Source organism: Sciurus vulgaris, assembly GCF_902686455.1.
Source record: "Sciurus vulgaris genome assembly, chromosome: 14".
Classification (NCBI taxonomy): Eukaryota; Metazoa; Chordata; class Mammalia; order Rodentia; family Sciuridae; genus Sciurus; species Sciurus vulgaris.
In genome coordinates this window covers 52,742,949-52,756,073 of record NC_136475.1, presented here as the reverse complement: position 1 = coordinate 52,756,073, position 13,125 = coordinate 52,742,949, and the positions used below count along the sequence as shown (strand labels likewise).

The 13,125-nt window shown below is 41.8% G+C and overlaps 1 protein-coding gene across 4 annotated transcripts in view; it reads left to right on the top strand.

The window, feature by feature from the left end:
- Positions 1 to 13,125, top strand: part of SPTBN1 (spectrin beta, non-erythrocytic 1) — a 181,037-nt gene that overhangs the window by 131,062 nt on the left and 36,850 nt on the right. For all 4 annotated transcript variants that reach the window (XM_079110171.1, XM_079110172.1, XM_079110173.1 and 1 more), the window contains 10 exons: positions 811 to 891; positions 1,285 to 1,400; positions 4,526 to 4,638; positions 5,423 to 5,610; positions 6,657 to 6,774; positions 7,794 to 7,952; positions 8,601 to 8,903; positions 10,432 to 10,585; positions 11,270 to 12,140; positions 12,240 to 12,377. In XM_079110171.1, coding sequence (XP_078966297.1) covers positions 811 to 891; positions 1,285 to 1,400; positions 4,526 to 4,638; positions 5,423 to 5,610; positions 6,657 to 6,774; positions 7,794 to 7,952; positions 8,601 to 8,903; positions 10,432 to 10,585; positions 11,270 to 12,140; positions 12,240 to 12,377 — 2,241 coding nt within the window. The remainder of the gene's footprint in view (positions 1 to 810; positions 892 to 1,284; positions 1,401 to 4,525; positions 4,639 to 5,422; positions 5,611 to 6,656; positions 6,775 to 7,793; positions 7,953 to 8,600; positions 8,904 to 10,431; positions 10,586 to 11,269; positions 12,141 to 12,239; positions 12,378 to 13,125) is intronic.

The window sequence follows — 13,125 nt, the reverse complement described above, 5'->3', positions numbered from 1 at the left end:
GAATATGAAGTATGGAAACTATAAAGAGCTTAGGACCTAATAAGCAGGTCAAGTCAGGTAATGAGCCTTTAATCAACCACAGATATAACCTTATTAATAACCAGAATGGTACAGAATAGCTTACTGGGGATGAGGTTGAAACATAGGCAAGTTTTTAAAGGGAGGTACTTAATGTATTATAAAACTTCATCCAATTAAATGACATAAGGAATAAAGAAAAGCCGAGTATCACATGAAGAGGTAGCTCCATCTGCCTTGTATCTCAGAGTGGTGTGTTTATTCAGTTTCCAGTGACTACTGGTGCTGGTGTCCTACTAGGTGGAGTAGAAAACCCAAAGGAAGCAAGAGGCCTCAGCCATATCTAGGTTATGGTCATTTTTTTTCCAAAGTAAGAGTAGTGCTTTAAATCTAGGATTATTCCTTTTGAGAGATTGCATTACCACACAGGAGAAGTTACATAAGTATATATTTTATAGCAAATTGAAGTTGAGGGGATACATGCTGTGACATAATTGACTTTAAGGATGGGCACTATCTTGGATTTTACAGGACTTAGCAGACATATTTTTTGTTTATTTTTGTAGCACTATGGATTGAATCCAGAGGTCTACCACTGAGCTATACCCCCCCAGCCCAGGCTAGCTTTGAACTTGTCATTCTCCTGTCTTGGCCTCCTAGATTGCTGGGATTATAGACATGTGCCACTGTGCCTAGCTATAAGCATACATTTTTTTAACACTACATTTAGCAAAAGTGTAAACCTTTATTTGGTGATTCTGTTACTTTTCTCTTGTACTTTGTCCTTGGCAGGTACCCCAATGTCAACATTCACAATTTCACCACTAGCTGGAGAGATGGCATGGCCTTCAATGCACTGATACACAAACACAGGTAAGTCTGAAGAAATCATGCTAACAATTGTGGAGTAGAATGTTGCCATTCTTTCATAGCAGATCTTGGTGACTTATGATTCTCAAGTCCATTGCCTTAGATGTTACACCACAGTGGAAATTTCTGCATTCCATATGAGAAAAATATGGGAGAATATGTAAATTCTCCCAAACAAAGTAAACAAGTTCACCCTTTATCTTCCATTCTCTTAATAAATTCTTAAAGTGTTTATTCAAAAATTAGGTGTCATTGTTAAATAATTACATGATTTTGTAATTTAACTCCACTAAGTGGTTATTTTAACATTTTTGGAGTAATGATCATGACTCATTAGTTACATAATTTGCTTCCAAATCATGATTTTTGTTGTTTGGCTGCTGTTGTTCTACATAGACCTGATCTGATAGATTTTGATAAACTGAAGAAATCCAATGCACACTACAATCTGCAGAATGCATTTAACCTGGCAGAGCAGCATCTTGGCCTCACTAAACTGTTGGACCCTGAAGGTAAGGACTCAAGGATGAAAGGTAGGACTTTAACTAGCAGCAAAGGGATAGTACAAAACCTGTCTTATGTCCATATCTTCTATTTATACAATATGCTTTAGGAATTATCAAAGGAAGGGGAGCTTAATTTTGGTTATGGAAATTATTTGAAGATTTGTGGGAAGGGTGGCATTGGAAAAGGCTTTTGAAAGATGATTATGATTTAACAGTCTGAAAGAGTGGGTGTGCTAGGCAGAGGGAAGCACATGCAACAGGTACAGAACCAGGAAAGAGGAAGGAGAGTTTGAGCACTGTAGATCAGTTGGAATGGTGGTTAGGGTGACAGTAGTGAATACCCCTGGAAAAGGTTGGGTGCCTCACAAGCTAATGCCTTTAGAGATTATTCAGCAGGTAGTGGGGAGTCATGGAAGGGTTTTATTGCCTGTGCGCATAGGACACAACCTGGCTCAGGCATTCAGTGATTGCTTGCTGGCTGACATTCATCTGAAGGTGGATGCTTTGGGATGGGTGGAGACTGGGAAACACACTGAGCTTTGTTTGCTAGTGAGCAAATAACTTACAAATGAGGAGAGTGCATCTGGGAAAGGGAATGTGGGTAGAAGCAGCAGCAGCAGCACTCAGTTTTTTCTTATGACTTACTGCACCCCATTCTCCTCATGGAACTAACGCTGTGCACTGTGGTCTCTGTAGCAGCCTGAAGCCCAGCTGCAGGTGGCACAGAACTGGCCTGTGTGAGACAGTCCACAAAATCCTAATTCCAAGTTTCATTTCAGTGTGGTCTCTCAGACCAATGTTTTCTGATTTTGAAAAACACTTAAAATATATAAGGATTTGTTTGTAGTGCTGGGGCTTTATAGATTCTCTTAGCTGTGAGCAGCAAGTATTGGAGAAACTATGGGTATGTGAGTGAAAGTTTAAAGTTCTTATAAATATACAACAGGAAGTTTAACTCCCCAAGGGCAGATTGAGGTCATGAGGCTGCCAGGCTGGTTTGCTGCTATTTTCCAGTGCATCAGATTCACTGATATGTTCTCTACAGGAAGCTGAGATAAAATTATCTTTGTGCTAACCCATTAAATGATTTCTTAATATAAACAGAAAAGTAAAATTCCTTCAGTCATGATAAATCTTCATGCTTTAACTCCTACTTTACTATGGAAAGGAGAATTGTGTTAGCCCTTTGTGCTTTACAAAGAACCTCTTTTTTTTCTATCACACTGACAAAATGTTTTATTAACTTATTCTTTACTTTTTCTAATCACCACCCTGTAAAAAGGGGATTGATGTTTCTCAGATCATGAAGACAGAAGCTAAAAATGGCAGTTGATATGTGTTCTGTGGGTTCGATATCTTTTTTTTTGGTTCTGGGAATTGAACCTAGGGGTGCTTAACCACAGAGCAACATCTGCAGCCCTTTTTTATATTTTATTTAAAGGCAGGGTCTTGCTAAGTTGCTGAGGCTGACTGAATTCACAATCCTCCTGCTTCAGCCTCCCAGGCCACTGGGATTATAGGCATGTGTGGGTTTTATCTTGATTATTAGTTCTAGTCCCAAACTGAGATTAGACCCAACTATTATTAGTTGTCCATGCCCCAAAGATTATCAGTTAAAAGATACTTGTAGACAAATTAAAAAAGAATTTTTTTGCCTGTTCAATCCTTCCAGTTATGTTAGCATTTTATGTTTATTAAATTGCGCACATGTCTGACATTTTATTTGGGCTATCCTCCAGTTCTCTCCCCTTTGGGCACACTTTGATGGGGCTGAACAGACCTAGGAGCCCTCAGGTGAAAACAGCAGCTATAATCTGGCACTTTCTGTCTTTGGCTGCCTTGTTGACCTTGTACTGGGAGCATCCTAGCCCTGTGCTGTAGTTTTCTCATGTTTAAAACAAGAGAAACAATCTTGCTTCACAGGCTATTTAGAGAATGAAATTAAAGTATATGTATGAGTGTACATTGAAAAAGAGCCTGATACATCTGCTGAGAACTGTCCTGTGTGTTCTTAATCTGACCCAGGATAGTGCTTCCCTCAGTATAGCCATACTAAAGACTTGCCATATTCATCCATTTGCTTTCTTGCTCAGTAAATATTTACTGACTACTTACTTTCTACAGGGCAACACACTAGGAATTTGTGAAGTTGAGTGGCATAAGGGGCTAAGACAGGGTTACCATTGGAGAATGAATCTTGGAGGCAAATGAATAAAAATAATACCCAACGGAAAGTGGACTGTGTGCCCATGTATGTAATCCTAAGGGAGAAGACGGGGAGAGAATAATTCCAGCTGAGAAATCAGGAATGGCTGTATTGGGGTTATAACTTTTGAACTGGATTTTGAAAGATAATAATAAGTGATAAGTGAGGAAGACCATTTCAGGGAAAGGGAAGTTGTGAGGAAAGGAAGGCGTATTAGAAAGCAGGGGACATGTGTACGGAGTGGTGACGAGTCAGGTTTGGTTCAGATATATAGTCATAGGCTAAAGAATTAGAAATGTCTAGGACAATGCTTGGCATTGAATATTTGAGGGATGTATTGATGAAATAAAAAGAGAAGGAAAGTTTCAGCCAGATTTTGGAGGACCAAAGGGCTTATATTGTAATTTTTACACTGAATGGCACTTTTGAGCTAGGAGAAAATGTGTTCATAGCTGTCCTTCTGGAAGGGCAGTCACTGTGCGCAGTGAGTGGAGCAAGGGAGAAACCCAGCAAGGGAGCCAGTGTTTCTGGTCTGGTCACGTGATAGCAGGGATTCCGTGGCTAACTGGATATGGGTAACAAGGAGACAAAGATGTCTAGACCGAGTGACTTGGAGAGATTCTGGGGCCATGGCAGAGATGAGAACTCTAAGAAACACAAACCAGTTTGGTGGTAGGAGTTAGGGGTATGTGGTAAGGCAGGGAGCCAAACACCACCTGTAGAAGGCATTTTATGAATATTCATATCATATGACAATCAGTAATATGGCTTCATCCTCATCCTTATAATAATGGAGTTATGACAGAACTCTCAAGTGTAAAGAAAGGAAGGTACCAGGCAATTCAGTGTAGTTGCACAATTGTTTCAGGTTGTTCCTCCTGCCTGATTGGCAGCACTCTGAACAGAGTATTTTTCTGGGTTACAGACATCAGTGTGGACCACCCTGATGAGAAATCCATTATCACTTACGTGGTGACTTATTACCACTACTTCTCTAAGATGAAGGCCTTGGCTGTTGAAGGAAAACGAATTGGAAAGGTGAGCTCACACAAGTATTCTAAGTTGTAATGTATAATTCAAATCTGAGTCTTCTGTCCTGCCACCGAGCACCTTGTTCTTCTCTGAGCCCATCACAATTGTGATGGCAAACCCAGTAGCTTGAGGCAGGGAGGTGGGCAGAACCCTCTTCTTCCCAAAGGGCAATGGGAGGTGGGAGTCAGGGTGATGGTTGAATTATCTAGGAAGGGAACTGGGGGGGTCCCAGACACAAACACTTCTCCCCTCAACCTTTCTAAAAAATTGGGTATTGAAAGTCTCATAGAGTCTGTTAATGTGATGGCCATGAAATCCTGCTGACCATAATAGAAAAGGTCTCAGTCTTAGGCTTTTTACTTCCCATGTGACTGATGTTCACCTGCTGTATCTTTTCAAAAACACCTGAGATCAGATGACATTGTCCTACCAGTGCAGTGAAACAGAAAATTAACGGGACAGGATCATGCTAAATGAAGCCCTTTTTGCTTCTCTAGGAATTTTTGTAGGTTGGACTGTAGAAGTCATTCAGAATCTTTCCCTGGGGCTTGGGAGTTTACAGAACCAATTGCAGTTGAGTTCTGCTGTCATGGCTCACAAGTAATAGCCACTGTCTGACTGCCTATTATCAAATGGTTCCTTGAGTTAAAAAATGCTTGTGCCAAAGCAACACAGAACCATTTCAAAGCCAGTCATTAAGTATGCACATGCTAGTTGTAGGTTTGCAATCATGTTTTCCTTGCATGGTGATATGATCTTGATGTTGAGCTTTTCTAACCCTTTTTTACAGGTGCTTGACAATGCTATTGAAACAGAAAAAATGATTGAAAAATATGAATCACTTGCCTCTGACCTTCTGGAGTGGATTGAACAAACCATCATTATTCTGAACAATCGCAAATTTGCCAATTCACTGGTTGGGGTTCAACAGCAGCTTCAGGCATTCAATACTTACCGCACTGTGGAGAAACCACCCAAGTAAGACGAAAATCGTCATGTATTACCATTAACATGGCAGGAGAGATTATAGCATCCAGTAGACCCCTGTTTTCTGACTTCAGTGATCTCAGCTCTTAACTGAATACCTCTCACCAGTGTCCTTTCTTCCTTTGAGTTTGTGTTGCTGAGATTTATTGTAAATCGTGCCTCCTACTCAGCCCTTTCTAACAGAAATGTGTCCTTTACATACAGGATATGTGAGAATCTTAAGAGTTGATACAGGTTCCCAATTCCTTCTCCAAAACCCTTTGTCAAATGTCTTTCAAAATACCATGTTTTTTGGATTTTAGAAAAGTAGCACAATTATTGTGTATTATAAAACCTAAGGTGTGTCTGAGAGAGTAACCTATAGCTAGCCTACTAAATCTATAACAAAATGTATAAACATTAACATGATGTTAGATAAAGAAGTACAGTAAATCATTACATAGTCTTTCACATCCAGTATTACTGCCCAACAATTTTAACTTTTTCATATATATTTATTTTTTTTAAGTTCACAGTTCTCAAATAAGGATCATGAATTTTATCTCTTGTTTACTCTCATTCTGAAGTCGTTCACTTTTCTATAAACTCAGTTGTAAAATTCTTGGTGAGGTCTCTGAAGCTCATTGAAAATATTTGGTAGACGTTTGAAGTAATCCTAGTTGAGTACATTTACTGGGCTCTCTGAATGAAATAAGTCTACTGTGCAGGACTTAACCTTGTTTGAGGTGTTTAATAAGAGTATGGTGTGCCCTTAACGCCCTCAAATATAAATCTCAGCAACAGCAAACAACCACAAAACAAAGAAAGAAACAATAACCTATACAGTTTGGCATATTCCAAGGTTTGTAATGACCAACAACTAACGCAGCCCACTGCTGTCTAACACACATTTCACATAAATTAGATGAGCGATAAATAGCTTTTAAAATTGTGTGACTGTGTGAAATGTTTTTTTTCCTCCAGTAACAAATGAATTTTCCCCCTTGAAGAAACAAAATTCACTAAATCATGTTCATAGCTGTTTTCTCTGTGCTTAGATTTACTGAGAAGGGGAACTTGGAAGTGCTGCTTTTCACTATTCAGAGCAAGATGAGGGCCAACAATCAGAAGGTCTACATGCCCCGAGAGGGGAAGCTCATCTCTGATATCAACAAGGTAAAACCTCCATCCAGTCCTTTGTCAGCCCTGAGCTTCAATCTTCAGGCTCTGTCTCTGGGTCTTGATGCCTTAGAGGACAGAAGAACAGAAGGATCTTTCCTGGCCTGCTGAACTGATGAATGACCGCTGACGAATGCCAAGCATGGTGGAGGCTCCAGGGATTATTTGTAATAGGCCCATCTATTGGAGTTCGGGGGACAGTGTCAGATTCTATCAAACCAGCTATGGTCCAGGCCATTTTTCTTTGTTACTCAGATATATTCAGTTTATCCCTCATCCATCTGAGGCAATTAACTCGAATATCTTCAGGTTACACAAAGGAGAACTTGAAACCTTACTTCATGTATTCGAAATCTAGAGGTTGTGGGCTTGAGAAGTTGACTCCTTTCATCAGAGAAGCAGATAAACAGTTTCCATTATTGTATATACAGTTATGTCTGCAGTTATAGAATTTCACAGTGGGAAATTTGAAAACTCCAGAACTCTGATTAGTGGTACACACTTAAATTTCTTTGGAATGTTTGGATCTTTTTTTAAATGTGAATAAGACACATTATAGAGATTAATGTGGACAGTAGGTTAGGATTTTGAAAGAAATATTCAGACTTAGGAATTTTTTATAAGTAGCACAAGATAGAGTAAATGAGAGATTCATAACCCTATTTTGTTCTGAGAAAAATAATTTATCTTTTTTATGTGATCAGAGCTATTTAAGATAATTACTTGGTTTCCTTTTAAAACAAGAGATTTATAATTTAGTTGTGTTCACTCCATATCTGCACTGTTTCCTATTCCAAATACAACACAGGGTTTTTGGATTTCCATAGGGGCGAGTGTCCCAGGAGGCTACACCAAGAGAAAAGTAATTTTTTCTCAAAGCTTAGGAGTTCGTGAGGGTGGGAACGAGAAATTCCCTTTCAAGTTCTTGGGTCATTTTGAGAAATACTAGCTGTTGGCTCTAGACAAAGAAATTTTCTTCAACATCGCAGGGAAACATTCTTTTTTCATTTCTGCAGGCCTGGGAAAGACTGGAAAAAGCAGAACATGAGAGAGAACTGGCTCTGCGGAACGAGCTCATAAGACAGGAGAAACTGGAACAGCTTGCCCGCAGATTTGATCGCAAGGCAGCTATGAGGGAGACTTGGCTGAGCGAAAACCAGCGTCTGGTGTCTCAGGTTCTGCTCTCGACATTATTAACAAAACCATTCCTGGGGTAGTCTAGAAATATTGACTGTACCCAGGGGCCCAAGACTGCAGGACAGCTGCTCATCTGCTCTCAGTGTTGTGAAGTGCCTGTCCAGCCATCTTGCCCACTTCCCATGTAGAGGATGTTTATAATTTCCGATATACTTTCCTTTTTATTTATCTAACTCGTCATATATTTGGAAACAGCTCAGAGTTTGTTTAAAGCCAATGAGTGTGTGTGTGAACCATTCACATTTACATGTAAGGTTTTAAAATGTCTCCCTTTTCCTCAGTCTGACCAACCAACCTCAAGGCAATAATGTGAGACTGGTCATGAAATAAATGAAAGTGGCTTTCATTTCCTTGGTTTGACATCAATGACCACCTGCTCTAGTCTCTTTAAGTTAGTTGCTAGGTATGAGCTGGGCCCCTTCTTTCAAAGGAGAAGTTGTTGATTTGTTTTAGGGAGGGCATCTGAGCTCCAACAGGGAATTTTAAGGGTCCTAGGGGGAGGGCAGAGAGAGCAGTGGGAGACTTAGGATTTGACTCTGTTCTGTTTCTTTTTTCTTTCTTTTCTTTTCTTTCTTTTTTGATTGGATGACTGACTTTGTGCTTCTTTTCATTCTTCTTCACTGTAGGACAACTTTGGATTTGACCTTCCTGCCGTTGAGGCTGCCACAAAAAAGCATGAGGCCATTGAGACAGACATTGCTGCCTATGAGGAGCGTGTGCAGGCTGTGGTGGCTGTGGCCAGGGAGCTCGAGGCAGAGAACTACCATGACATCAAACGCATCACAGCAAGGAAGGACAATGTCATCCGGCTCTGGGAATACCTGCTGGAACTGCTCAGGGCTCGGAGACAGCGTCTCGAGATGAACCTAGGGCTACAGAAGATATTCCAGGAAATGCTCTACATTATGGACTGGATGGATGAGATGAAGGTAACACTTAACCGAAAGCCAATGAGACCAGAGCTTATCTAACCATGCCTTTCTTTTTTGTTGGACCCACCCACTGGTCCCTCATATGCTTGTGCCTTGTGTCTGTTGCCCACACTGTAAAGCCAGGGGGTGCCACACTACCCATGGAGAGATGGACAGTTCACAAGTTAAATGAGATTGGAAGTGTGAAACTGTTGTCACAAAGACCAGTTCAGTAGTGAGCGAGTGGTCTGTTACTATGACTTAGGGCCAACCTAGATATATTCCAGTGTTGAGAATCAATCAAGTTGTGGTTTTGTTTTTAATTCTTTAAAGTTAAACTAGATTTCAGTTCCATTGATTTTTTTTTTTTTTTTTTTTTTTTTTTTTTTTATGCATGAATGATTACTGCTTTGAGAAGGTAACGTGGGCAGTTTGAACAAAGTATGGGCCAGCAGCAGGGATCTTGAGTTCAGATCATGAATGCCTGAGTTGCCTAATCTCTTTTGTACTTACTTTTGTCTGTAATTGGAGCTTGTTCTTAGTATCTGCTTCATCTGGTCAATGTGAGGTTGGAATGTGGAGATTTTATTTATATATATATATATATATATACACACACACACACACACACACACATACATACATACATACATACATACATACATACATACATACATAAATACATACATACATACATACAGATTGTAGGATGGGGCCAGATGGTTGTGTTGATCAACTTTTCTTCACTGTGACCAAAATACTTGATGGTAACAATTTACAGGAAGAAAGGTTTATTTTGCTCACAGTTTCAGTCCATGATCAGCCAGCTCCATTCTGGGCCTAAGGTAAGACAGAATAGAGAATATTGGACAATTGATGGAAAATAATTTGACTTATTGATGGGAGAAACAAAATTAAATGTTAATGGGTTTAAACTTAAGCCCCAGACCTTGTTTGGGTTTTACCAAACATGACAGCCACCTGATCCTACTCTCCTCATTTGGTTGAAGGTGTGGCTTGTGAAAGCCAGATTCTTCTCTCACTGATGTATATATGAGTATCATGGAGGCATACCAATTTAAGTTTTTAGAGGAGGAAACCTATTCACTCAAGGGGTCTGCAACATCTAAGAGATTCCTTTAAACTCTGGTGTGAACAAATCTGTCACCTTTATCTTTTCTTCTTGAATAGCGTTAGTGTAGCACTCTCTTCTTAAAGCCTCAGTGCACGTTTTAGAATCCTTCATACAAGTCCTCATCCCTCTTTCTGTTTGTGCCTAGTGTGGGTCTGGCCTCTTTGCTCTCAAGGTAGATGAAAGAAAAGAATGCCTTATTGTGTCTTACTATATTTCTCCTAATGCTGGTTTGGGGATTCACTGTACTTGGATTTGGTTTGTTTACCATCATCTTCCCCTAAAGGTGGGGGTCTGTGGCAAGCCAGAGGAAAGCTATAACTTGGTTGCTGACTCTCTGCTTGTCCAAAGATGATATGATGCTGAAGTCAAGGTTGTACTCATAGGTTTCTTCTCTGTTGCCTTTGTGTCCAGGTGCTATTATTGTCTCAAGACTACGGCAAACACCTACTCGGCGTGGAAGACCTGTTACAGAAACATGCTCTGGTTGAAGCAGACATTGGAATCCAGGCAGAGCGTGTGAGAGGCGTCAATGCTTCCGCCCAGAAGTTTGCAACAGATGGGGAAGGTAGGAATAGACCTGTCCACACATTTCCTAGAAACCAGAAACCTGTCTCTATAGGAGTATACAAGTTGTGTGTGGCGATGGGGCTTTTAAAGTTGCTGTACTGTTGTAGGTTCTTAGGAGGTTTGTTCTCGTCTGTCATGAGGTGCAGTGCAGTGACCTTCTGAATGCTTTAACTCTCATTTTTCTGAAATATCTTTTCCTTAAATACTCAAATGCTGCTGCTTGGTTTTGAATGGTTTAACATTTGTCAGTGAAACTGCCAGGCCACACTCAGTACAGATGTGCACCAATAACCTGGTGTGGCTGTTCCGTAGTGCAAGATTTCACACCTGATCACATCTTCTGTTTAGAGGATGTTTAGGAAGATTTACCATTGCTGCTTATATTTTTTAGAAAAAGCTAAGTGCTGCTGCCTTCTTTCAAATGTTTCATATGCTTTCTTGTACATAAATGATCAGTTTGTCTACATTTGGGCCAAAAGGACAAGTGTGTATCATTGCTCCCATTCCCATTCCAGTCAGGCTCCTGAAAGGGGCCCCATTGCCTGCTCAACACTGTCTTGCCCTTAGCATTGAACTCATAATCAGCAGTTAAAACTTGGGATAACTTACTGCCTGAAAATGAGCAGAAAACCAGGGTAAACCATCAAACACCCATCCATAATCCTTCTTTGGTGTGAAACAGGCTACAAGCCCTGCGACCCCCAGGTGATCCGAGACCGTGTGGCCCACATGGAATTCTGCTATCAAGAGCTTTGCCAGCTGGCGGCGGAGCGCCGAGCCCGTCTCGAGGAGTCCCGTCGCCTCTGGAAGTTCTTTTGGGAAATGGCAGAAGAGGAAGGCTGGATACGGGAAAAGGAGAAGATTCTGTCCTCTGATGATTATGGGAAGGATTTGACCAGTGTCATGCGCCTGCTCAGCAAGCACCGGGCATTCGAGGATGAGATGAGTGGCCGTAGTGGCCACTTCGAGCAGGCCATCAAGGAAGGTGAAGACATGATCACAGAGGAACACTTCGGATCAGAAAAGATCCGTGAGAGGATCACTTACATTCGGGAGCAGTGGGCCAATCTGGAGCAACTCTCAGCCATTCGGAAGAAGCGCCTGGAAGAGGCTTCGCTGCTGCACCAGTTTCAGGCGGATGCTGATGACATTGACGCCTGGATGCTGGACATCCTCAAGATTGTCTCCAGCAGCGACGTGGGCCACGATGAGTACTCCACACAGTCTTTGGTCAAAAAACACAAGGATGTGGCAGAAGAGATCACCAACTACAGGCCCACCATTGACTCACTGCATGAGCAAGCCAGCGCCCTCCCCCAGGAGCATGCAGAGTCTCCAGATGTGAGGGGCAGGCTGTCAGGCATTGAGGAGCGGTACAAGGAGGTGGCAGAGCTGACAAGGCTGAGGAAGCAGGCGCTGCAAGATACCCTGGCCCTGTACAAGATGTTCAGTGAGGCTGACGCCTGTGAGCTCTGGATTGATGAGAAGGAGCAGTGGCTCAACAACATGCAGATCCCAGAGAAGCTGGAGGACCTGGAGGTCATCCAGCATAGGTGAGTAGGGTCACTGCCTGGGTACAGGGATTGCTGGCCCACCCCCTTGTAACCACCAGTGGCCATGGAGTTGACCATTCTGTTGAATCACCTTTTCAGATTTGAGAGCCTAGAACCAGAAATGAACAACCAGGCCTCCCGGGTTGCCGTGGTGAACCAGATTGCACGCCAGCTGATGCACAGTGGCCACCCCAGTGAGAAAGAAATCAAAGCCCAGCAGGACAAGCTCAACACAAGGTGAGCACGTGTTCAGCAGCGTGCCCAGTGTATAGAACTGGGGCGGGTGAGGTCACTGACTGAGCTTTGCTGTCAGGAACTCTTGGCACAGAGTCGCCAGCATTGCAGCAGTGATGTCATGACATTGGCATCTGCCTTTCGACATGTCCTCATCGTTGTTTGCAAGAAGTGACTCAGGTGGGGTGACATCATTTTAGGCAAGAGGATAAGTCAGCCTGGCACCTGCCCTTCCCCACACGGAGGTCAGGGCTTGGGTTTGGATTACACCTAGTGTGGTATAAGGCAGCATGGTGGTATTTGTGCCATCTGTCCCTTTTTAAATGATTTCTGGAATAATTTCTGAAACTTCTGATTGTCAGGAGAGACCTTGTTCTCATCTTATCTTCGTGTTGACTAAACATGTTTGAGTTGGTTGTGGTGGACACCTGACTTTGATTCTGAAAGCTGCCATGTGCCTTTGGGTTTGGGAAATATCACTTAGGAGCAGTTCAGAGATGTTTAGAATGTATATAGCAGATCTGAATTAAGGGACTCTGTGGCATAGTGTGCTCATGTTGGTCTTGTTACACATCTCTTTGTGTCAGGCTTTTTCCAGATTAATATCATTTCCCAGTTACTAAGTGCCATGATTTTCCAAAAAGCAGGTAGTCAAAGCAAAGACGAAGGGTGAAAAACAGCACTGGTTATTTTAGTATCTAGCCACCAGTCAATCCAGTCTCCTTTTTTCATGTCTCTTTCTAATGTCCTT